Raw genomic sequence first — 23417 nt, 5'->3', positions numbered from 1 at the left:
CTATTTTTTTTTCTCTCCATCTCTCCATCTTTCTCTCTGTCAACTTTCTCTCACACTCAATCTCTCTTCTTCACTCCATTTTTATCTCCTTTTTTCAATATTTCCACTCTCTCTTTATCTCTTCATCCAGAGCCACTCTTGTTCACTCTTCTTTCCTTCTTCCACTCTTCTTTCCTTTCTTATTTTCTTCTTCCATTTTTCTTTCCTTCTTCCACTCTTCTTGCCTTTCTTTTTCCCTTCATCCACTCTTCTTTCCTTCTTCCACTTTTCTTTCCTTTCTTCACTCTTCTTTCCTTCTTACACTCTTCTTTCCTTTATTCTTTCCTTCTTTCACTCTTCTTTCTTTTCTTATTTCCTTCTTCCACTCTTCTTTCCTTCCTTCACTCTTCTTTCCTTTCTTCTTTCATTATTTCACTCTTCTTTCTTTTCTTCTTTCCTTCTTCCACTCTTCTTTCCTTTCTTCACTCTTCTTTCTTTTCTTCTTTCCTTCTTTCACTCTTCTTTCCTTTCTTCTTGCCTTCTTCCACTCTTCTCTCCTTTCTTCACTCTTCTTTCCTTTTGTCTTTCCTTCTTCCACTCTTCTTTCCTTTCTTCTTTCCTTCTTTCACTCTTCTTTCTTTTCTTCTTCCTTTCTTAACCTTTGCATTTCATGCACTGGTATTTCCTTCAGGAAATGCATTTTCTAGTTACAGTGCATGAAATGCCCTGTATTGTTATTCCTAGGCTTCTTCTTCTTCTTATTACAGTGCATGAAATGCCCTGTATTGTTATTCCTAGGCTTCTTCTTCTTCTTCTTCTTCTTCTTCTTCTTCTTCTTCTTCTTCTTCTTCTTATTCTTGTTACCTTTTTCTGCGATTAATTCAGCCCGAACCGCTTAACGTAGAAACTTCATTCAAACTTTGTCGCGTAGGTCTTGTAAACGACACTTATGCTATGTTTTTTTCACTTTTCTAAACTTTATACTTTTTAAGATATTAAAGAAAAACGAATATAAATGTCTCCCATTGACTTACATTGGGCCATTATGACATCATAATAGGGTCTTTAAACTGGCTTGCACCTGTGCTTCACTGACAGCTGCACCAAATCAAAGGAACCTCTACTCTCTCTGTCTCTCTCAATTTAACTGTAACTAGGAACATTAAGACACCATCCATTCTCTATTTTTTTTCTCTCCATCTCTCCATCTTTCTCTCTCAGTCAACTTTCTCTCACACTCAATCTCTCTTCTTCAATCCATTTTTATCTCCTTTTTTCAATATTTTCACTCTCTCTTTATCTCTTCATCCAGAGCCACTCTTGTTCACTATTCTTTCCTTCTTCCACTCTTCTTTCCTTTCTTATTTTCTTCTTTCACTCTTCTTTCCTTTGTTCTTTCCTTCTTTCACTCTTCTTTCTTTTCTTATTTCCTTCTTCCACTCTTCTTTCCTTCCTTCACTCTTCTTTCCTTTGTTCTTTCATTATTTCACTCTTCTTTCTTTTCTTCTTTCCTCCTTCCACTCTTCTTTCCTTTCTTCACTCTTCTTTCTTTTCTTCTTTCCTTCTTTCACTCTTCTTTCCTTTCTTCTTTCCTTCTTCCGCTCTTCTCTCCTTTCTTCACTCTTCTTTCCTTTTGTCTTTCCTTCTTCCACTCTTCTTTCCTTTCTTCTTTCCTTCTTTCACTCTTCTTTCTTTTCTTCTTCCTTTCTTAACCTTTGCATTTCATGCACTGGTATTTCCTTCAGGAAATGCATTTTCTAGTTACAGTGCATGAAATGCCCTGTATTGTTATTCCTAGGCTTCTTCTTCTTCTTCTTCTTCTTCTTCTTATTCTTGTTACCTTTTTCTGCGATTAATTCAGCCCGAACCGCTTAACGTAGAAACTTCATTCAAACTTTGACGCGTAGGTCTTGTAAACGACACTTATGCTATGTATTTTTCACTTTTCTAAACTTTATACTTTTTAAGATATTAAAGAAAAACAAATATAAATGTCTCCCATTGACTTACATTGGGCCATTATGACATCATAATAGGGTCTTTAAACTGGCTTGCACCTGTGCTTCACTGACAGCTGCACCAAATCAAAGGAACCTCTACTCTCTCTGTCCCTCTCAATTTAACTGTAACTAGGAACATTAAGACACCATCCATTCTCTATTTTTTTTCTCTCCATCTCTCCATCTTTCTCTCTCAGTCAACTTTCTCTCACACTCAATCTCTCTTCTTCAATCCATTTTTATCTCCTTTTTTCAATATTTTCACTCTCTCTTTATCTCTTCATCCAGAGCCATTCTTGTTCACTATTCTTTCCTTCTTCCACTCTTCTTTCCTTTCTTATTTTCTTCTTTCACTCTTCTTTCCTTTGTTCTTTCCTTCTTTCACGCTTCTTTCTTTTCTTATTTCCTTCTTCCACTCTTCTTTCCTTCCTTCACTCTTCTTTCCTTTCTTCTTTCATTATTTCACTCTTCTTTCTTTTCTTCTTTCCTCCTTCCACTCTTCTTTCCTTTCTTCACTCTTCTTTCTTTTCTTCTTTCCTTCTTTCACTCTTCTTTCCTTTCTTCTTTCCTTCTTCCGCTCTTCTCTCCTTTCTTCACTCTTCTTTCCTTTTGTCTTTCCTTCTTCCACTCTTCTTTCCTTTCTTCTTTCCTTCTTTCACTCTTCTTTCTTTTCTTCTTCCTTTCTTAACCTTTGCATTTCATGCACTGGTATTTCCTTCAGGAAATGCATTTTCTAGTTATTCTTCTTACCTTTTTCTGCGATTAATTCAGCTCGAACCGCTTAACTTAGAAACTTCGTTCAAACTTTGTCGCGTAGGTCTTGTAAAGGACACTTATGCTATGTATGTTTTCACTTTTCTAAACTTTATACTTTTTAAGATATTAAAGAAAAACGAATCTAAATTTCTCCCCTTGACTTACATTGGGCCATTGTGACATCATAATAGGGTATTTAAACTGGCTTGCACCTGTGCTTCACTGACACCTGCGCCAAATCCAAAGAACCTCTTCTCTCTGTCCCTCTCAATTTAACTGTAACTAGTAACATTAAGACACCTTCCATTCTATACTTTTCTTTCTCTCCATCTCTCTCTCTATTCCTCTCAGTCTACTTTCTCTCACACTCAATCTCTCTTACTCAATCTCCCTTTTTTCAATATTTTCACTCTCTCTTTATATCCAGAGCCACTCTTGTTCACTCTTCTTTCCTTCTTCCACTCTTCTTTCCTTCTTCGATTTTTCTTTCCTTCTTCCACTCTTCTTGCCTTTCTTTTTTCCTTCTTCCACTCTACTTTCCTTCTTCCACTTTTCTTTCCTTTCTTCACTCTTCTTTCCTTCTTCCACTCTTCTTTCCTTCTTCGATTTTTCTTTCCTTCTTCCACTCTTCTTGCCTTTCTTCTTTCCTTCTTCCACTCTTCTTTCTTTTCTTCTTCCTCTCTTCTCTCCTTTCCTTCTTCCACTCTTCTTTCTTTTCTTCTTTCCTTCTTTCACTATTCTTTCCTTTCTTCTTTCATTATTTCACTCTTCTTTCTTTTCTTCTTTCCTTCTTCCACTTTTCTTTCTTTTCTTCTTTCCTTCTTTCACTCTTCTTTCCTTTCTTCTTTCTTTCTTCCTCTCTTCTCTCCTTTCTTCACTCTTCTTTCCTTCTTCCACTCTTCTTTCACTTTTCTTTTTCCTTTCTTAACGTTTGCATTTCATGCACTGGTATTTCCTTCAGGAAATGCATTTTCTAGTAAAAAAATTGACACCTTCATATATGCTAGAATCATTATGAATAAAGATGCATGATTCAAGCCTTTTTTTTTTTTTTTTTTCAATCTTGATGATTACAGCTTACAGCTCACGGAAATCAAAAATCCTTCTAATCAGCTAATTAACTCAAAATACCTGCAAAGGTTTCCTGAGCCTTCAATGTCTCAGTCTGGTTCAGTACACACAACCACAACATGGGAACGACTGCTGACTTGACAGTTGCTGAAAGGGCTGGCTCTTCACAGAGTGTTGTATCAAAACATATTCATGAAAAGTTGACTGGAAGGAAAAGGTGTGGTAGGAAACGGTGCACAATCAACAGGGATGACAGCAGCCAAGAATTTGGGGGAACTTCACAAGCGTGGACTGAGGCCAGATACCCAAATTAACGTGTAGAAGCACTTAAAAAGTAGAATTTTCATACTATGTCGCCTTAAAAGTATGTCTGTCAAGAAATTAAAACATGCTCTCCCAATAAGGATGGAAAAAAGACACAAACAAAAAACTCATATGCACATGTGATACACAAGAGAGGGAGGCAAACAGAATTGGTTCAGTTTAAGTTTTATTTCACCTGCATGTTTGATTATCACAATACCAACATAGAGATGACGGATTTGATATGCTCTTTTGTGTAAATTCATTTTGAAAATAAATTGCACTTGTTTTTATCATTCACACACAATTGGCAACGTTATTATCTACAATCAATTTTTTTTATATAAAAAAAATATTATACATCAAAGCCGACACATACAACGACCATTACAAGTCATTTCAAAATGTACAATCCAACTCAATTCAGCATGACACTCTTTATTGAACAGAAACTTTCAGCGGCAATAAGTAATCACTGAAAAAGAAAAATTACCTGTCTCAATCAACCCACAGAACAACTTTAACTTTTTTTGACCAGGACTCTTTGTTCTTGCAGAACAATATTTTATCACTCATTTATGAACCAAGTTACAAACTGTAACATATAAAAACAGTCATCAGTCCAACATACAGAAATGTACTTAGGCTGTCTGAACTTGATCATTGCGGACTTATTGGAGTGGTAGAAGAAAGTTAATGTTGTGTTGTATGATGTATAAGAGAACACTGGTATACAACCATGTAACTCAACCCGGAAATAAATATTGAATTATAACTGATACACTGAGACTCATATAGTTTAAGATCTTGGAATCTTTCACCTGCTTTGCTTTTGGAACAGTGTACTGTCATTTTGTTTGATGATTAGATTAGGGCTTGTCGAGATGAAGATCGAGAGTAGTGTTTCTTGCTATTAGGAGTGGATGGAGATGGCCAAACATTTTCCGCTGAATTTGTCTTCATCCCTTGATGAAAAGATCCTAGTTCCTCCACATCAGCACACACACACAATCTTGAAATCATTGAAGACATAAATAATTTTACGCATATCATACCTCTTTGTGTAGACAATGGTTTGCCTACAACATATCATATGCTGACAGGTGACGGGACCATGGACTGGAGTTGATTGAGCAGTCCACCCATTTGCCCAATGGACGGGAAAAGTGCAACATAACCTTCAGGACAGAATTGTACAGGGTGTCTTTACGTGTCTGTGTCAGCAAATGGAACAGCTGACACAGTCTTCACCTCTTCCATACTTACACACCACACATCTCTCTCATTTGTGAAGCTTGAGGATTCCTGTGGCATAAAATTGGTCAGGAATTCTTGTGCTTGATACAAGTATCCTTGCAAGTGTGAATATAATTTTGGACAGAAACGAGGGGGGGGGGGTTTGTAATGCTGGTATTGAATGTATGCCCTCACCTGCATTCTCATTGAGCCTACTGCTCAGAGGCAAAGTCATATTTACACAATCATTCCCATGTACCACACAATGTGAAAGCCAAGGTGCGTTTGGTGTGCAAATACTGATGCACAGATCAAAGTAACTTTACTTGGATATGATTTTGTATCCACAGTGAAAAAACAGCATACTTTGGACAGCAAAACCCTCTTGGCTGATCAACTACACTTGTGGTATATGGAACATTTGTAATCATGCCATTCATGTCCACATCACTACTATGAAGTTCCTAAATACAAAACCAGCTTTTTTTGTAAATTTAAACATGGCTGAACATTCCTCACGAAGGACTGAGAGATACACCTATTAAATGAGGCTCGGAAATCAAAAGCCTGCTAGTGTTCCAGTCTTCATCACTCAATCCATATCTGTGCTGCATCAAAACTCGGCTGAGGGAACCAGAGGCGACCGCTTCTATTCTGTGTGGGAGTGTAGCGCTCTTTCCCACTCCGCTAACTCATCTAGCTAAGCACACAACTCATGCTGCGGTGGCAGCCGGAAGGCAGCGTAGTCCCCGACTGACATCGCTCAAGGCACTGTGTTTCATGAAATCACTCGGAGGGTTCATTCACACGGACAACAAGTTGCGTCAACTGGTGCCTATTAGGGAAGGTTGGACTAGCGCTAAGGGTCTAAGGATGTACAAGAGGACAGGCTAAAGGAAATGCTTGGTGAATAGTTTCATCCATTTTTGACTGTGTTTGTGTTTTGCTAGCGACGTCTATTGGTTAAATACACCGGGGGCAACTGTGGTGCACCTATTGTGGTAATCTGTGTGAGCACTGGGGTAGAAAGAGGGGATGGTATGAGTGCCCACTGCTGTCTCTTCCAGGGTAGGGCCACATTGCCTGGTCTGGGCCATTGAACTAAGGCAGGATGGGGGGGGGGGGATGATGGCCTTTTATTGTTCTCAGAGTCCCCAGCAGGGCGGTGCCACAGGCGGTGCACAGGAGGAGCGGGAGTCAGGGGGCACGTTAGATTTTGTTGGCGTAGAGCGTGTCCTCTTCGCTCTCGCTGTCATCCTGGAACTCGTGGCTCAGCAGCGATTTCTTCGAGCCCATGGAGGTGAGGTGGATCTCGTCGTCGTAGTCGTCGCGGTGCTGCCGTAACCGGTGGAAACCATCCTTTTGGCGGTTGGACTTGGCTGAGCAGACACACCAGATGATGCAGGCCGTGACAATGAGAGCGGTCATGGAGGCAGCTGAAAGATAGAGATAACAGGTAACAGGTAACAGGTTGCGTGACAGCAATAAACATCCAACACTAGTATCTGGCTACTCATTGCCAGTACAATTGGTCAGTACAATTTTAGAGATACTAAGCCTATAGACATTTAATACTCTTCATATGAGAAATGACATAGCACTGAAGCACATGAGCTGTTTACCTGCAGTTGCCACCACAAACTCCCTGGGCAGACCGAATATGTGGTTATCCATGTCAAACTCAATGATAATGGAGCTGGCAGCTTGAAATGAGGACACCAGCACCTGAAACACAGATAATATATTTACACACAAAATATAGCACAAACAATATAGCAGAGCAATATATATATAGTATATGTACACTCTACATTATTTGTACTCATTTTTTTAACTACACTTAATCCATAATTGAGCTTTATTTGGGATGGATTGTTCATACAGGTATGATTTAGGAAGTAATAGTAGTGTTCTTCTCTGACCTTTTGTCGTTGTTGCTGGTAGCCCTCTGCGACTGCCTCGATGTTGTGGGAGCCTGGGGCTAGGAGGGCGTGGAAGTAGCCCCCTTCACTGGTGAAAACCCGCACTCCCCCATTCAGCACGATCATGGCACCCACAATGGGCTTCCGACTCTTGTCCCTCACCACACCACGCACGCCTTTATGCACCTGGGAGAAGAGGACCAGTTTCAGTTAACACTTCCGTTCGCACAAGAAGGAAAAGTCAACTACTGACTTTAGATTTTGTAGAGTTTTTTTAACAGTTATTAAGGTACACAGACACAGGTATATAATAATGATAATTTCCATGTTGGCAGACACTGACATAACATTATGAGCCCATCAGTGGCGAAACCAAGCAGCTTTGACAGTATGCCTGCCTCATAGGAATACATTGTATAGCCATTTTGCAGTTGCTGGTTATAGTGTTCTAACTCAATACTGGACCGATATCGATCATTTTTGTCTCTCGTAAAACATTTGGACCACACAAGTTGGTAAAAAGGGCCCATGTTTAAAAATACCAGACATATCCTTTAACATGGTGCTGTATATCAAGACTGATAAAATTAGTCAGCAGGGCTGTATCATTTTCCATTTGATTTCCATTTGATATCTTGGCCTGATTTATAGAACTCCAACAGAAGACAAGGAGTGGATGAAGGATGAAGTAGAGGGGTAGAGGGAGAGAGAGACCAGGAGAGAGAGAGAGAGAGAGAGGATGAGAGAGAGAAAGAGAGAGAGAAAGAGAGATGCTCACCTCCACCAGCATGCTGAGCAGTGACTTCCTGTTCTCAGCCCACAGCGAAGCCAGCTGGTCAGCAGGGGGAAAGATACAGCAGCTGGTGTAGACGGTGATCTCTGGGCAATGGCCGAAGTCCACGCTGAAATCCTGCAGCGCAAAAAAACAAAGGTCTCCCTCATCCACTCACCTCAGAAAAACATCTCTTATATCCGTCTGATGATGATGGAGGGGAGTCTCATGATGAGACCAGGAGGGGGAGACACATACCTTCATGCTGCCCATGTGACTGTGCCTCTCTGCAGCCCGAAGGACACCATTGATCACCACTGTTCCCCAGGAAGATGGAACATTCATGTCAGAAATTGCAAGTGAGCACCATAATAATCTTTAGTAACAATGAATGTAGTAATATAGCAATATTTTGTAATAATGTGGTAGCATAGCAATTTAAATCTTTTGTTTACAGATCTATGGGGCCGACATGAATATAAGCTCATATTTGTTGTAGCTTTGTAATTGGTATCATTCCTGGCTCGCTTAATTTTGGCTTGGCACTTTGAAAGTGTCACATAAAGGCAAGAAATTTCATACTAAACATACCCTGGCTCTCACTGGGACATCCAGGGTTTCCCAGGTGCATTGTGGGATGGTTCTCGGAGTACACCGTTGCCAAATACTTAAGGGTGTCTTCATTTTCAACTAAAACAGAAAAAGAAATTCTGTAAATTCTGTAAATTCTCTAAATGTGCAAACACATAACCTTCCATTCATATAAAAAGTAATTTGCATCGCTAAAGCATTACATGGAACACATCAAGACCTACAAAATGCTTATAACAATGTGTGTTGTGTGTGTAAAACCCCTAGGCGCTCCACTACCTGACTGCACAGGTTTATCATAGGGGTATGTAGCCAGAAGTGATCCTCCATCCAGTGCAACAGAGAGAGTGTAGCCTCTCTCCAGAATGAGGTCCATCACAGCACGCGTCTCTGGCTGGGCCTCCACAACACGCTGGGATGCATTTCCTTTCGTGGCACAGATACAACAAAATTGTATTAGCAGAACAGAGCAACTTTGTATGATCACTGCTGAAATTATAATAATATAATCTATCTAACAGATCTAGAAATTCAGTTTAATAGGCTAGTCTCTGTAAAACTGGACATTGGACCAAGCGTACAAGACAACATGCTGAGACTGACCGAAGAAGTCTGTGTCTAGGTCTTTGCCGTTGGCGTTGGTCCTGCCTGCGGTGGAGTTGCACTGGCGCTCTTTGGCCTGCTCACGCCCATCTGGGTTGATGGAAGGCAGGATCACTATACGGGTCTCATTGATGAGCTGCGGAGGTGGATGGACAGGAAGTCATGAGATGCTAAGGTAATTGTTAATGTGTTCATGTGTTCCTGTATTCCTGTGTGGGTAGTTTCTGGCTTCAAAATGTGATGCTTCGGGTACAGGAAAGGGTTCTGTCGACTAACTTTGTGGATTCATTCGAGTAGTTTAATTTTAAGATTTTAAATCCATTGCAGTGCAACACACATCTGTGAATGAGTTTTCTAGTACATATTTGAAGGTGGTGTCTGTAAAGTTTCTCATAGATGGAGTGGACTCTCTCACCCTGGTAATGGCCGGGTTCTTGCCGTAGTTGATGCACAGATAGGCAGCAAACTCTAGTAGCAGCTCTGTGCCCACTGGTGCGTTTCCATGGATCCCCGCCACAAATCGGATCTTGGGTTCGGATGGTTCCGGCACATCAGGGTTGTTGGAGATCTCCAGAGCCCAGATGGTCCTGACCTCCGAACTCTGGCCCAGACTAAACTCAGAGAGCAGAGAGAACCAGCGCATTAACCACAGGAAGGAAATCTAGTCACACGGTATACAGTTCATGCCATTAGGCCCCGGTGCTATTAGTGCAGATGATTCTGATGACATCCTGCACATAAAAACCACAAAAGCCAACATAGCAACACAGAATTACTTAAACTCTCAAATGCAAATACTCTTTTATACAGGATGTCAATATATATCCTGTGTCAACAACATATGCAATGTGGGCATTTTTAGCAGACGGGCTGTCCCGCTAAAACAAACAGCATCATTCTCCACAGCCTGGGGACAAACAATGCATGACAGAGGAGCGTTTGAGCAGCACTTGACGTATCATTCTTTCGTAACCTGGACAAACAACATGTGATAAGGGCACAGGTTGCCTTTAGGCTCAAAGTGTACTGTGACTCAGTCGAATAGAAGTAGAGAGAAAGACCATGAGGGAATCAGAACTAGACAAGGCTGAGACTCAGCTGCTAACAAAAGGGGTCAGAGGTCCAAAGCCACTTCAGAAAAAGAGCACTTTAGTTGTCCGACTTGTCTCCTGAGAAGCCTCCAATCTGTTTTTGCCAATCTATTTTTGGCCTCAGGGACATTTAGAAAACAAATGGCTCTGTGTGGGAACGTTTCACAGAGTCGATCTAAACCCACGTGTAAGACTGTGTTACTAACTATATAGCTGAACAATAGCCATGAGTCATGTTGGACAAAAACATCAGACATGACTGTCTGTAAATGTAAAGGCATGTTCATGACTGAAAGTGAATGCAAATGTTGGCTATCTCTCTCTCTCTCTCTCTCTCTCTCTCGACACTAAACAATGGCCGGGGTTGTAAGAGCAAGGAGTTCCTCTCGTACCATATTATCATTGCGACACACCATCGGTAAGGTAAAGCCAACGTGCTAACTAACGTGCTGCTCAGTTGTTCCTCATCCTTACCTGTGGAGTGACACTATCTTGGGGAAGTTGAGGTGAAGGCCGCGCAGGAACTCAGACAGCTCCTTGTAGTTGCTGTAGCGGAGGCGTCTCTCGGTGGCCGTGCTCTGGATGAGCTGGTCCAGGCCCGAGCCGATGGACAGCTCTTTGATGAAACTCTGGAACTCCTCCTCGCTGGGGTCCTGTGCGGGCTCCGCGCCGCCCTTCGCCGTCTGGCCCGCCCACTCACCCCGCAGACGTGGAAGACGGAAGTTGACCTCTTTCGCCCCCCTGGCGGGAACGGTGACCGTGACCCTCACTGCGGAGTATCTGCACGTGCACAGCATGGAAGGGGGTATACTGTCATTGACTGTGTCAAAAGCAGCACCGTAGAATTAAAACAACACTGACATCAGACAACTGTGAGCAGACCATCATTAGACACCTTCGAGAGAGCAGCGCATACAGAATACCTCTATTATTGAGGAATTGCTATAGTTGGGACAAAGAAACCTTTCCTACAACCTTGAGTGAAAAAAATTACCATTTCTTTCACTCAAGTACAGTGTAGTTGCTGTTTTTGCTGTTGTAGTTGCTGAGGGCAGAGGACAAGCCATGGATCAACACAGCATTCCACCAAACACGATTGCGTGTTTACAGGATGTGACCAACACCTGTATCTAAGCAGACTGTGAGTAAGCGGAACTGAGCAAGCTTTCGCTGACGTGGTGTTCAAGTGTTGAACTCTGCCTCCACTCAACCCAGTAAAAATAAACCTTTCCATAATGCCTCTATTCATCCCTGAAGGAACCCCCCACTTCCTCACCCTTGCGCAGTGGCAGTAATGTTGTACACTCCAGGAACCAGGAGCCTCCAGTAGTCCCCAGACCTGTAGGTCCTCACAGGGTGGTCAATCTCCTCCACTGTGATGGTGGCATTTGGGATTCCAGTGCCATCCTTGAGATCAATGACCATTCCTTTCACTCCTTTGTGGACCTAAAAGAACAAGAGAAAAACAATCTGACCTTGAGGCAAATCAAACCATCAGGCAAAGCACTGAAACAAAGAAGACAAAACATAAGCACTCCAATCTCCCACGGTATTAACAGCAAAGAGCAGACACAAGACAATAAGTATATCAGGGCCAAAAGAAAGGACAGAGAGACACCATGACTATGACTAGTAGTGCCAAAGGACAGAGAGACACCATGACTATGACTAGTAGTGCCAAAGGACAGAGAGACACCATGACTATGACTAGTAGTGCTTAAAGGACAGAGAGACACCATGACTATGACTAGTAGTGCCAAAGGACAGAGAGACACCATGACTATGACTAGTAGTGCTTAAAGGACAGAGAGACACCATGACTATGACTAGTAGTGCTTAAAGGACAGAGAGACACCATGACTATGACTAGTAGTGCCAAAGGACAGAGAGACACCATGACTATGACTAGTAGTGCTTAAAGGACAGAGAGACACCATGACTATGACTAGTAGTGCTTAAAGGACAGAGAGACACCATGACTATGACTAGTAGTGCTTAAAGGACAGAGACACCATGACTATGACTAGTAGTGCCAAAGGACAGAGAGACACCATGACTATGACTAGTAGTGCTTAAAGGACAGAGAGACACCATGACTATGACTAGTAGTGCTTAAAGGACAGAGAGACACCATGACTATGACTAGTAGTGCCAAAGGACAGAGACACCATGACTATGACTAGTAGTGCTTAAAGGACAGAGAGACACCATGACTATGACTAGTAGTGCTTAAAGGACAGAGAGACACCATGACTATGACTAGTAGTGCTTAAAGGACAGAGAGACACCATGACTATGACTAGTAGTGCCAAAGGACAGAGACACCATGACTATGACTAGTAGTGCTTAAAGGACAGAGAGACACCATGACTATGACTAGTAGTGCTTAAAGGACAGAGAGACACCATGACTATGACTAGTAGTGCTTAAAGGACAGAGACACCATGACTATGACTAGTAGTGCCAAAGGACAGAGAGACACCATGACTATGACTAGTAGTGCTTAAAGGACAGAGAGACACCATGACTATGACTAGTAGTGCCAAAGGACAGAGAGACACCATGACTATGACTAGTAGTGCTTAAAGGACAGAGAGACACCATGACTATGACTAGTAGTGCTTAAAGGACAGAGACACCATGACTATGACTAGCGGACAGGGTTGTCTGTCTAGAGCACAGACCTGGTGCATGTACTCCAGCAGGGCTCGGCGGTTCTGCTCCCAGTAGCTGCGCAGCTCGCTGGCCCGGGGGTACTTCACACAGCCCAGCTCGATGGTCACCTCAAAGCAGTTAGTGTTCAGGTAGTTCCAGTCCTGCATGCCCCCTAGAGAGAGAGAGAGAGAGAGAGAGAGAGAGAGGGCAGAGAGTGCAATTCAGATTTTTCTAAGGGGGCCGTAAGCAATTCAGTACAGTCGTCTCTGTACAAAAGGATACGCAATCTCAGTAAAGCCTGCAGCCAAGACCGTATAGTTTTTATAACTCTGCAACAGTTTGCTGTACTCGCATTTCAACATTGATGAATCAAATGTACACTTCTAAACACAGACTGTGTCTGGTATACATGTAGTCTTTGCTGGAGACCAGTGCTCACCTGGGACATTGTACCACTCTGCTCCGTTGGTGATGCCATCTTTGAAGTACTCCTCTGGGTAAAGTTTCTCACAAGGGTGTCCTTTGTGCATGAGCGGGTTCTCCTACAGGATTAAACGATGATTGAACAGAAAGAATATCAATATAAGGTGTATAATTGGTAAACTATCCACTTCTGTCAAACGAGAGGAGGGGTAAGTACACTCACCTGGGAGTAGGCACGAGAAACCATTTTAAAAACCTCGTCATCTGGTGCTTTGCTGTATTCTGTGCGTTGCTCAGGATCGTCATCATATGGGTAATTCACCACCAGGGACCCTACATGCACAGAGAACAAGGTTACAGCACTCCACTGAGGGCCTCCACAAAAACAAACAGACCATTGGGTTTCAGTGGAGCATGACGCTTCAGGGGTACTTGCCTCCGTGAAGGTTGGCAGACAGCACAAACGGGTAACTCCTACACCAGTTCATCACTGCAATGGTCTCAGGCTGCCTGGGGTCTGTGACGGCAGCGTACTGGTCTGGAAAGTTCCGGTTCAGATCATAGTTGCGGCTGTTGTTCCGCCCCAAGTACCCACGGACGTCTCCTGCAGAGAAATGATAAGGGAGGAAAAAATGTAAGATGTCTTTGTCTTCTTTTCCTCACAATAATACACATCAAGTCATTCCTATTCCTTCCACATGACTTGTTCTGTAAATATCTCCAAACACAGAGAAAAGCCATAAAGCAGGGAGAGGTCTGTTTTCACCACGCAGCATGGCTACATGCTAAAACTAATTTCTAAGGCTTTGTGGCTCTGAATACGTCTCACCTTCCCTGCCCCTCTCATAACCGTCAGGGTTCATAGTGGGCATGAGGTGGATACGGGTGGTGTCAACGAGCTGTGTGACCTCGGTGTCAACGCCATAGTTACGACACAGGTACTCAATGAGGTTGAGCAGCAGTTCGCGTCCAACCACTTCGTTGCCGTGCATGTTGCCGATGTACTTAAACTCAGGTTCACCTGTCAAGGAGAGAGAGGAATGTCAGCAGTGCACCCATACAGAATGACGTTACATTATTTAGCACAGAGGTATCCCACATTCGGTCTAATTACTGAAAGCAAGGTTGAACTACCACCATCATTAAATGACAAAGAGACTAGAGATCATTCTGAATATTCAATCCCTCTCTGTCTCTCTATGGTTACCATGGTGGTTACTCAAAGACACCGTGGGAAATGCAAACCAGAGTGCTGGAGTACCTGGCTCATGAACACCGGGGTTGTCTGTGATCTCCATGACGTAGAGCTCGCGGCCTTCTACAGACTTGCCGACGGAATAGAGGCGCGTGATGGAGGGGTACTCGGTGTTGTACTTGCGCAGGAACAGCATCATGTCCGCGTCGTGGTGGTGCCGGAAGTCCTGGGGCTGGAGCGGCTCGTGCTGGGTGGAAGAACTGGAGCTCGACGAGGATCTGGACTCAGCAGTAACGTCGGAGCCTGAGGTCTCGGCACTGGTACCTTCACTGCCAGTGGGGGCTGAGGAGGTAGGAGTGCTTGCGGCGGCGGTGGTGGTGGTGTCAGTCATAGGGACAGAGGTCACAGCCCTAGCCGTCTCATCCGTCAGGGGCGCCAGGGTGAAGTTGAGCTCCGTGGCCTTGCCCTCCACCACCCGCACATTGGTAACAGTCATGGGGGTGTATCTGGAGTCAACAAATTAATGTCCTGTGCTTAGGAGTACATTCAATATTACCTACATTCACCGGACATTTACCTCAAAAGTTTTATAAAATAAAGCATTTTCCGCAGTCAGTTAAAATGCGTAAAAAAAAAAAAATTATCAACCATTTCACAATAACAATTCCCTTTATACAACTAAGAGAGCTGACAGGAAGAAGTATTAGCAGGAGACTGAACTGCCCTAAGGAAAAAAGAAACAGCGTGACCACCCATGTGATGGTATTACTCTCTTGCCAGAGCTGCTTCAAAGGCCCGGGGAGGAAGGGAGACATTTCACCGGGTCTGTAAAAGCCGTACCCACCCAGCAGCCATGGCGGTGATGCTGTAGTTGCCCGGCAGCAGCAGACGGTAATAGTCTCCGAAGCGCCCTGTAGTTATGTTGTGATTGATGCCCGCCACTAAAATTCTGACGTCTGGCAACGCCACTCCATGCTTGGCTTCCTTCACAAACCCTTGCACTCCGATGTGGACCTACAGCACACAAACAAGGAAACAGCTGAAACCCTTGTGAGGTTGAATGGTTGAAGATTGCAGACATTTTTCAAAAAAAGTATTATAGGATAAAAGCATTATCCTCATTTGTTTTACGAGGAGCAGATGATATGTTTCTGACCTGCTCCATGTAGGCCAGCAGGGCCTGGCGGTTGTTCTCCCACTCCCGGAGCAGTTGGGAGGCGGGGGGGTACTTGCAGCAGCTCAGCTCCATCGTGACCTCCAGGCAGTTTCCATGCACATAGTTGAAGTCCTGCATGCCACCTTTGAAGAGATTCATTTAAAGATTGAATCGATTCATTAAATGATCATTTATTTTGGATCAAACTAACCTTGTCAAGAGCTCTCTACAACGCAGATGAGATCATGGCAGACTTGTGAATATTTTGACCATGAGATAAAGTGGGGGAGATCCTGGTTATACAGACCACAACTCGAGACCATTAAATAGTTCTTGGAAAAAGGAAATCTTTTACCGCATACACAAAATATGAATTCTAAACCTGATTGTTCAAATCCTTGATTGTGATTGGCTAAAAGCCGTTGTAAAATCCAGCATTACCTTACAATTTGACCTGATTACATTCCATATTACTGCGCAGCGAATGGACAGGGCATTCATATAGCGCATTTCATACCCAGTGTTTCATCTGGCTGTTGCGTTGCTTCAAGGGTTGCGTGGCAACGATTTATTTAGGAACTATAATTTTTAGTGGCGGAAGAATGACGGTTTATCATTAAACTATTGTTTCTTAAATTGAATTGTCTTTATTTATGAAACCATATCAAATATGTGTAGTAACAGGTTTAGAAAAGCAATAAGCCCCACGAGTCCGTGCTTTGCGCTGATTTTAGAACAGGTAAGGGGGCTTCGCGTCGTGCCTAACAACTCCCTTACCTGTTCTAAAATCAGCGCAAAGCACGGCCTCTTGGGGCTTATTGCTTAAGGATACTTTATACAAAATAAAAGAATGACTCATAAAGGCTAAAAGGCTTTTTGGATGTTAAGAGTACACTGGGGGCCTGTGTCTGCAGACCTCGGTGGCTGAGTGTGTTTGCAGTGGCTCGGTGCCACCAGGGTAAACTGACCAGCTGTGTCACACTCCTCTAAAAGCACTGTGCACTGGTGCCACGGAGGCCCACATCACTGGGGGGGATGGAACCAGAAAGCAGACACTGCTCAAAGACAAGGCACCGCACACAGCCTTTCCCTCGCTAGTTTCCCATCTATACCAGCAGAAGTCACCGGGGAAACCCTACCGAAGTCAGATGCGTGAAGAAGAGTTGTAGAGTATTCCAGGTTCTGAAACAGCACAGACTCAAACACACGAGACTAATGACCCGTAGACAGTGGGTCGAGTTGCTTCGGCTCATGAAGTCAGTTCACCAAAGGTCAGCCCAAGAGTAAGTTAAAGGGATAGTTCGGTTTTTAAGACATGAATCTGTATGGCTTCCCCGTCACCAGTGTCATGCAATCATGCATCACTTACCCCCGACAGCGTCCTGTGAGCAGAGTTCTCGTCCAGTTTTGGTCAAAACGAAAGTAGTCCGGCAGGTTTGCTAGACCCAGCAAAATAAAAAGTTTCTCTTCCCAAAACATTATGTGTTCAAAAGAGTGATATATTTGCATCCCAAAAACATTGTAGTGGAAAAAGTCACACCTCGTTATCACTTGGCCCTATTTTCAATACGCTAGATAATGCAATCTCACAGCTAGAGTCTACCTGTTTGATTCGCGAAAGTTGATTCGCAAAAGTTTGATTCACCAAAGTTGCCTGAGAGAAACGTCCATCACAGGAAAACGATGAAAACTGAGACAACATTTGATAAAATTGACATAAAGCATCGTTTGGACGAGAACTCTGCTCACAGGACGCTGTCGGGGGTAAGTGATGCATGATTGCATGACACTGGTGACGGGGAAGCCATACAGATTCTTGTCTTAAAAACCGAGCTATCCCTTTAACAGTACAGATTTGGACTTGGCAGGAGCTGATTATCTGGTTATGCAACTCATGAAGAGACTTAGCAGGAAGTATCATACTACTAAAAAAGTGCATAACCTATGACACGTTAGGCTCACTTTAAGTTCTACACAGTTTTATGAACTCACAACTGCACAGGTGAATGAATTTTAGCAACTAGTCCCTACACACACACAGACACGCGCACGCGCACACGCACACGCACACGCACACGCACACGCACACACCAGAGGCAAAAGTGAGGGGGAGTAGTGCATGCTGTACGTGCAGGACACGGACCGCCCGCAAGCCGTGAGCAGTAATCACTTGAGAGGGGGGCAGATAAAAAAAACCGCAACCGCGATTAAGGCTTGGCTAATCCCCCCGGGTTTATGCACGCCCTTACCTGGCCCTAGCATAGGAGCAGTGGTGACAGCATCGGGGGAAAGAGCAAACCACGCACACAAACAACAGAGCAAACGTCAGTCTGGGGGAGGTCTGTGGCAGTTCTGTGTGTTTTCACAGATGCTTTGGCTTTTTCACTGCACCCACTGGAAATCAGCATGCCTGTTTTGTATATGCCGTTCCTTTTACCCTGTGAGTGAGGCAGTTGTTTTGGTAAACTGAGCTAGTGATTTCATTAAGTCGTGTTTCAACATGCAACACGCTATCCAACCAAGGGAGCTCCAAGAGGAGTGCTGTGGCAAAGATGAGCAGATGTGAGACAGAACCAAACACTGGGTTGGGTCAGAAGATGAGGGAGCAGGTTTACGGTGAACCTCCAAAATCAACACACACCACACTGGATGTTAATTCATTATTTGCAGATAAGCAGGCCACCGCCCCAAGTCACATGCCGGGAGGCAGAGAGGACTGAAAGTGATCATGTCATGGAGTTTTGGCCCCCCCAAAACGCCCCACACCCACACCCACACCCACACCCACACCCACACCCACACCCACACCCACACCCACACACACACACACACACACACACCCACACACACACAGAGGCACAGAGGCACAGAGGCACAGAGCCATGAGCAAACAGAGAGAGCTGTGACAAAGCCGATCCTATCCCACAACCTCCGCCTCATTGCCAGCAGCCCAGCGCAAAACACCCAGGAGGCCTAAAGCCCAAATGCACACACACACAAAAAAACACATATACACACACACACACATACAAACAGAGTCCTAGCGTATCCCTTAGGAGAAAGCCAACTGAGGTCTAGGTGCCAAAACACCCAAGAGTTCTGAGCCTCCGTGTCCCTCCTGACTGGATAGCAACATGAAATGTGAGCAGACAACACTTGTAAGTTTTCCCACTGTCTGACACACCTGTTTCTATCTAGCTTTAAGCTTCAAACAGAGGTGGTATCACAACACGAGTAGACATGAGTACATTAGTGCTGGGATGAGTACATGCATCACTATTCACTCAACACAATTCTAAAAATCAACACAAAAACGTCTCCAGAATAGCTAATTGTGCAATTGTCAGGTCATAAATTTGAGGTTTGTGTGTGCTGGGAAATCGTTTTTTCTTTTCTTTTTTGCATGCTTCAAAACACATCAAGCTTCTGCTATGCAAGGCATGCCGTGCATTTAGATCTGCAACTGTAATTAAAGCTATGCAGAGTGTGGCTGGTTTTTTTTTTTTCAGTGCACTGCGTTGAACTTACTAGGGGTTTATTTTGTGTGACTCTTTCTTTCTTTCTTTCTTTCACACACACACACACACACACACACACACACAGAAAGAGAGAAAGAGATGCTCACACACCTGATAAGTTGCTAAGACCCTCCTGCTGAAGAGCATGAATTTGCACACGCCTAGCAGCACATTCCACACCATGACCAGGTTCACTAACCCATGACCAGGTTCACTTTCACAAAACACTCAAACTACAGTCAAACTACAGACAGCAACAAACTGGCACCTTCAAAAGTTGATTTTGAACGCAATTGCCTCGTTATCTCCCCATTCAAATCAGGTGTCACGTACTCTCACACAGAACAACCTGATAAGGTCAACACAGGTGGAAACTTGCATCTCCTATGCAAATACTTTCCCATAGAAATGTGAGTTGTAGCATGTACTTTTCATTAGTCCTTTTAAAAAGAGAGATCCCGCTCCACTGCCATTAAGAAGAGCCCCCATTACGCCCCCTTGCTTGTTTACACTGAACCAAACAGGCGTGGCACAACGAACAAGAAAAAAAAGTCCATCATTATTGATAATCAGGGAGAAAGAAAATCCATCACATCGTCATCTCATTATTGCGTGACTCAAACGTACCGTAGGCTGGCACATTTATAGAAGAGCAGAGGTGCATCATGTACAACACGGTCATGCTCATCATGTTGGATTTGTGTGTTCTGACAACGAAGTATTCTTACTTCATTTTGTTTAGCTGCTAGGCTGCATCACGCCCCTATCCTGCCAAATGTTCCTGTTCTGTTGGCGGATCATTTTGCTTATTTTGAAAGCTGAATTCTTGCAGTGTACACCGTTGTGAATTCAGAATGATGGTGCAATATTCCTGTGTTGAAAGGCAGTATAAAATGCCCAATTGAAAGACCAAAGGTTTGGTTGTGAACTGCCATTGGCAGTGGGATGCACACTTTTCATCTTGACAAAATGACATATCATTACAAGCCTGTAATCCAGAAGATAATTAAAGTAAATTATTTTAAAAGTATGTGATGGCAGTTTGAGCATTATCCTGACACTAATCTGCTGATCACCATACGAGCGGGCACTAATCGACCTCTCTTATCTTAAACCAACCAACCAACACCAACTGCCATGTTAGCCTTTGTTGGGCGAGCCATGCGGTCAGAAAAATCAAAACCTCCATTTGTAAAATAATGTCTTTTGAAAGACACCCACGGCATATCCTTCAAACAACAAAGAATCAAAGGAATAGCTCACTTGGGAAGATGAATATCCACACACAATGGTGAAGGCCTCTTGAGAGCACTGCACTTCCTCATTACAACAGTGTACGTATGACTAGCATCAGGCAGTCTTCAAACAAAGGCTTTCCTTCCTTGACAATGACTGCAAGGTTCCAAATTTAGCTTCAGCTTGTAAAAAGTCTGTCACCTTTAACAGCAACATCGGTCTTCTTTTAACACTGCCAACAGCGCACTGGACAGTGGACGCAAATGAGGCTGACACACAGCATTGTGTTGGGACAGCTGTTACCAAATACGACCTTTTCAACCTTTTTCAAGAAATCGTTTGGTTAGAGGGCTAGGAAGAAAGACAACTGAAAGGATGTGATTTATAAAAGGCCCTGTTTTCACAGTCAAAGAAAGTCTCTTTCAGTTTGTCTTTTGCTAACTTGTTTATTGTAATCTGTTAATCAGTGACAATATCCAGACACTGTCCTTAAGTGTAGCTGAATTCCTGCTCTACCTGGACAACCATCTCCCTTCACAATCTCCTTATGCGCGACACACACACACACGCACGCACGCACGCACGCACGCACGCACGCACGCACGCACGCACGCACGCACGCACGCACGCAGCCACACAGCCACAGTGTGAACTGTGTTCTGTTGTCAGATTGTGAGCTGATGGAAAGCAGAGAGGGGGGTCAGTCCGTCTGCTCTCAACAGTTTCCGATTACATGGCGTACAGCATTGCCATAAACCTCAGGGCACACACTCGAGATCAGGTTCATCTGACCAGGAAGGAAGGAGTGGTGAAACATGAGGAAGCCAGACAGTATGTTTGTTGTAAACAAAACAAAAAACCTGAAACAAGAAGCCTTGGGCTTCTGAATAATAGAAAATGGATAGATAGCATGTCTTGGATGTATGGTTTTACAGTATGGTCTTACAGCTGAGTCTACCGGCAAATGATGGACATCTACATACACCACCACAACAGATAAAACAATAATACCACTGTTTTAAGTGCTTAAGGGCCAACCCTAAGATGTTGAGCAACATAGGTTGCAAAAGATCTAGCTAAATGAGGTTAATTATAAGTCTGTAGCTTCCACATAAACACCATTTGTGTGAACATTTCACGAGGCATGCTGAAAACTTGACACCGGTCAATTATTAAAGAATGTGTGCAAAATCCCCTCAGGCAAAAGGCTGCCGAAATACAAACCCAAGACGAGCTTTGTCACCTTGGCAACTGAGAGCTTGCGTACAACATCATGGTGGTGCAGTCACTGTGAGATAGAGAGATCCATGGAACACCTTTCTTACCAGACACATCATACCACTTGGCGCCGTTTGTGATGCCGTCTTTGAAGTGCTCTTTGGGGTCGTCCTCGCACTTGGGGGTGCCTTTGTCCATAGCGGGGTTGTTGGCTGCGTAGACCCGAGCCAGGTGCCTGAAGAGGGAGTCGTCTGACGACTGGCTATACTGCCCCTGTTCCTTATGGGAAGCAGAGTCATCAAACGGGTAGCTGGCCACCACTGTACCTCCATGGAGGTTCCCAGACAGGACAAACCTATGTGTGAGATGCACAAGTATTATCTGAGGGTGTACGGACATATGCAGACAGCAGTGTTGGGGTCCAAAATGTTGGGGACCACAGGATGGGTAAACAGAAGTTAGCCATATAATGAATGCAGTTATGTCCAGCCTGTTCTGGTAGCTTACACACAGCTGTTGTTTGGTGGTGTGGCAAGTGATTTGTGCACTGCAGGACCAGAAATGTATGTGTGTTGAGGAAACGAGCACCCTGAAAAAGGCTATTACATGGGAGAACAAGAATTGTTTTGATTTGTCAGCTACAGGCTACCATTTGATGCCTGTTTACTCTGATGAAGAACATATGTGAGAACAGTTAGTAGGATAAGTCTACACGGTTTAGCTGCGTTCACATTCTTATTTATTAACTGATTTCTTTGTGACGACTGCTACATGAAAAGTAATCTTAAGGTTAGACAAATACCCTCACAAATGTTAACGATTAACACTGAAAAAAACTACTGGCTAACAACCACTTGCCCACATTACTGTTTGGTGCAATGTGACTTTTTAATAATTTAAAGAGGACATAACAGAACAAAGTGGGTACATTACTTGTTATCTATGATCCATTTGATTACAGCGTTGACCTCAGGGATGTCTTCATTAGGGACATCTATAGTATCGAACTGGTCTGGAAAACTTCTGTTGAGGTCAAGGTTATTGGCATTCTCACGACCACCATGGTTACCGCCGCAGTCTCCCTCCATAGACTTCTCAAAGCCATCAGGATTCATGCTTGGCATAATGTAAATATCCGTGCTGTTGATCAACTCCGTCACCCGCGGATCAGAGCCATATCGGTCAAGTAAATACTCCACCAGGTACACTAAAACCTGTCTAGAAATAGTTTCATCCCCGTGCATGTTTCCCACGTATTTGACTTTAGGTTTCCCTGGGAGATCAGCATTAGGGTCTTTTGTGATTCTCATTACCCAAAGCTCTCGGCCCAACACAGACTGGCCAATGCTGGTTAGATTAGCAATAAGAGGATATTTTATCGCCAGAGATTTGAGCAGCCGGGTAAGATCCTCATAGTTGTAATATTTGCTGTATGATTCCCCTTCCTCTGGAGTGGTGCCTTTCAGAACCCTCGGCGTAGCGACAGCAGAGACGGCGTTGAGAGAGGTGATGGAAACAACAACGACAGCACAAAGTGCAATGCATAGTCCCGCGTGGAATTGTAGCCGCGCTTCTTTCAGTCGCGCCATGTCCCCGAGAGCCTACTTTATAAACCATTCAACTGCGTAATAATAATAAAAAATTATACGCCCAAAATGGAAACGTCGATTCCCCTCTCTGTATCCAACGTCT

General features: G+C 43.7%; 1 protein-coding gene across 1 annotated transcript; it reads right to left on the bottom strand.

Moving 5' to 3' along the window:
- Positions 1 to 4283: 4283 nt before the first annotated feature.
- cpda (carboxypeptidase D, a) lies at positions 4284 to 23417 on the bottom strand. The gene is made up of 21 exons (XM_080844723.1): positions 22659 to 23417; positions 21833 to 22080; positions 15754 to 15896; positions 15442 to 15611; positions 14664 to 15103; positions 14232 to 14423; positions 13839 to 14006; positions 13626 to 13735; positions 13419 to 13521; positions 13009 to 13151; positions 11601 to 11770; positions 10799 to 11104; positions 9649 to 9844; positions 9234 to 9369; positions 8910 to 9056; positions 8631 to 8729; positions 8298 to 8356; positions 8046 to 8177; positions 7268 to 7453; positions 6968 to 7070; positions 4284 to 6781 (listed from the first exon to the last, which is right to left on the bottom strand). Exons 1-21 carry the CDS (start codon positions 23312 to 23314, stop codon positions 6555 to 6557), a joined length of 4134 nt encoding a protein of 1377 aa, XP_080700849.1. The 5' UTR covers positions 23315 to 23417; the 3' UTR covers positions 4284 to 6554.

The sequence above is a fragment of the Sprattus sprattus genome, assembly GCF_963457725.1.
Source record: "Sprattus sprattus genome assembly, chromosome: 9".
NCBI classification, from domain to species: domain Eukaryota; kingdom Metazoa; phylum Chordata; class Actinopteri; order Clupeiformes; family Clupeidae; genus Sprattus; species Sprattus sprattus.
Note: the sequence above shows the minus strand (reverse complement) of the source record. Positions and strands in the feature narration are given on the sequence as shown.

Bases quoted from the DNA above. Each gene is read 5' to 3' on its own strand.
- cpda (XM_080844723.1), bottom strand. From the start codon at position 23,314: ATGGCGCGACTGAAAGAAGCGCGGCTACAATTCCACGCGGGACTATGC. The intron at 22,081-22,658 runs GTAATGTACCCA...TCTCACACATAG, and splicing joins AAATGGATCATAGATAACAA to GTTTGTCCTGTCTGGGAACC. The intron at 13,522-13,625 runs GTGAGTGTACTT...TTAATCCTGTAG, and splicing joins TTTCTCGTGCCTACTCCCAG to GAGAACCCGCTCATGCACAA.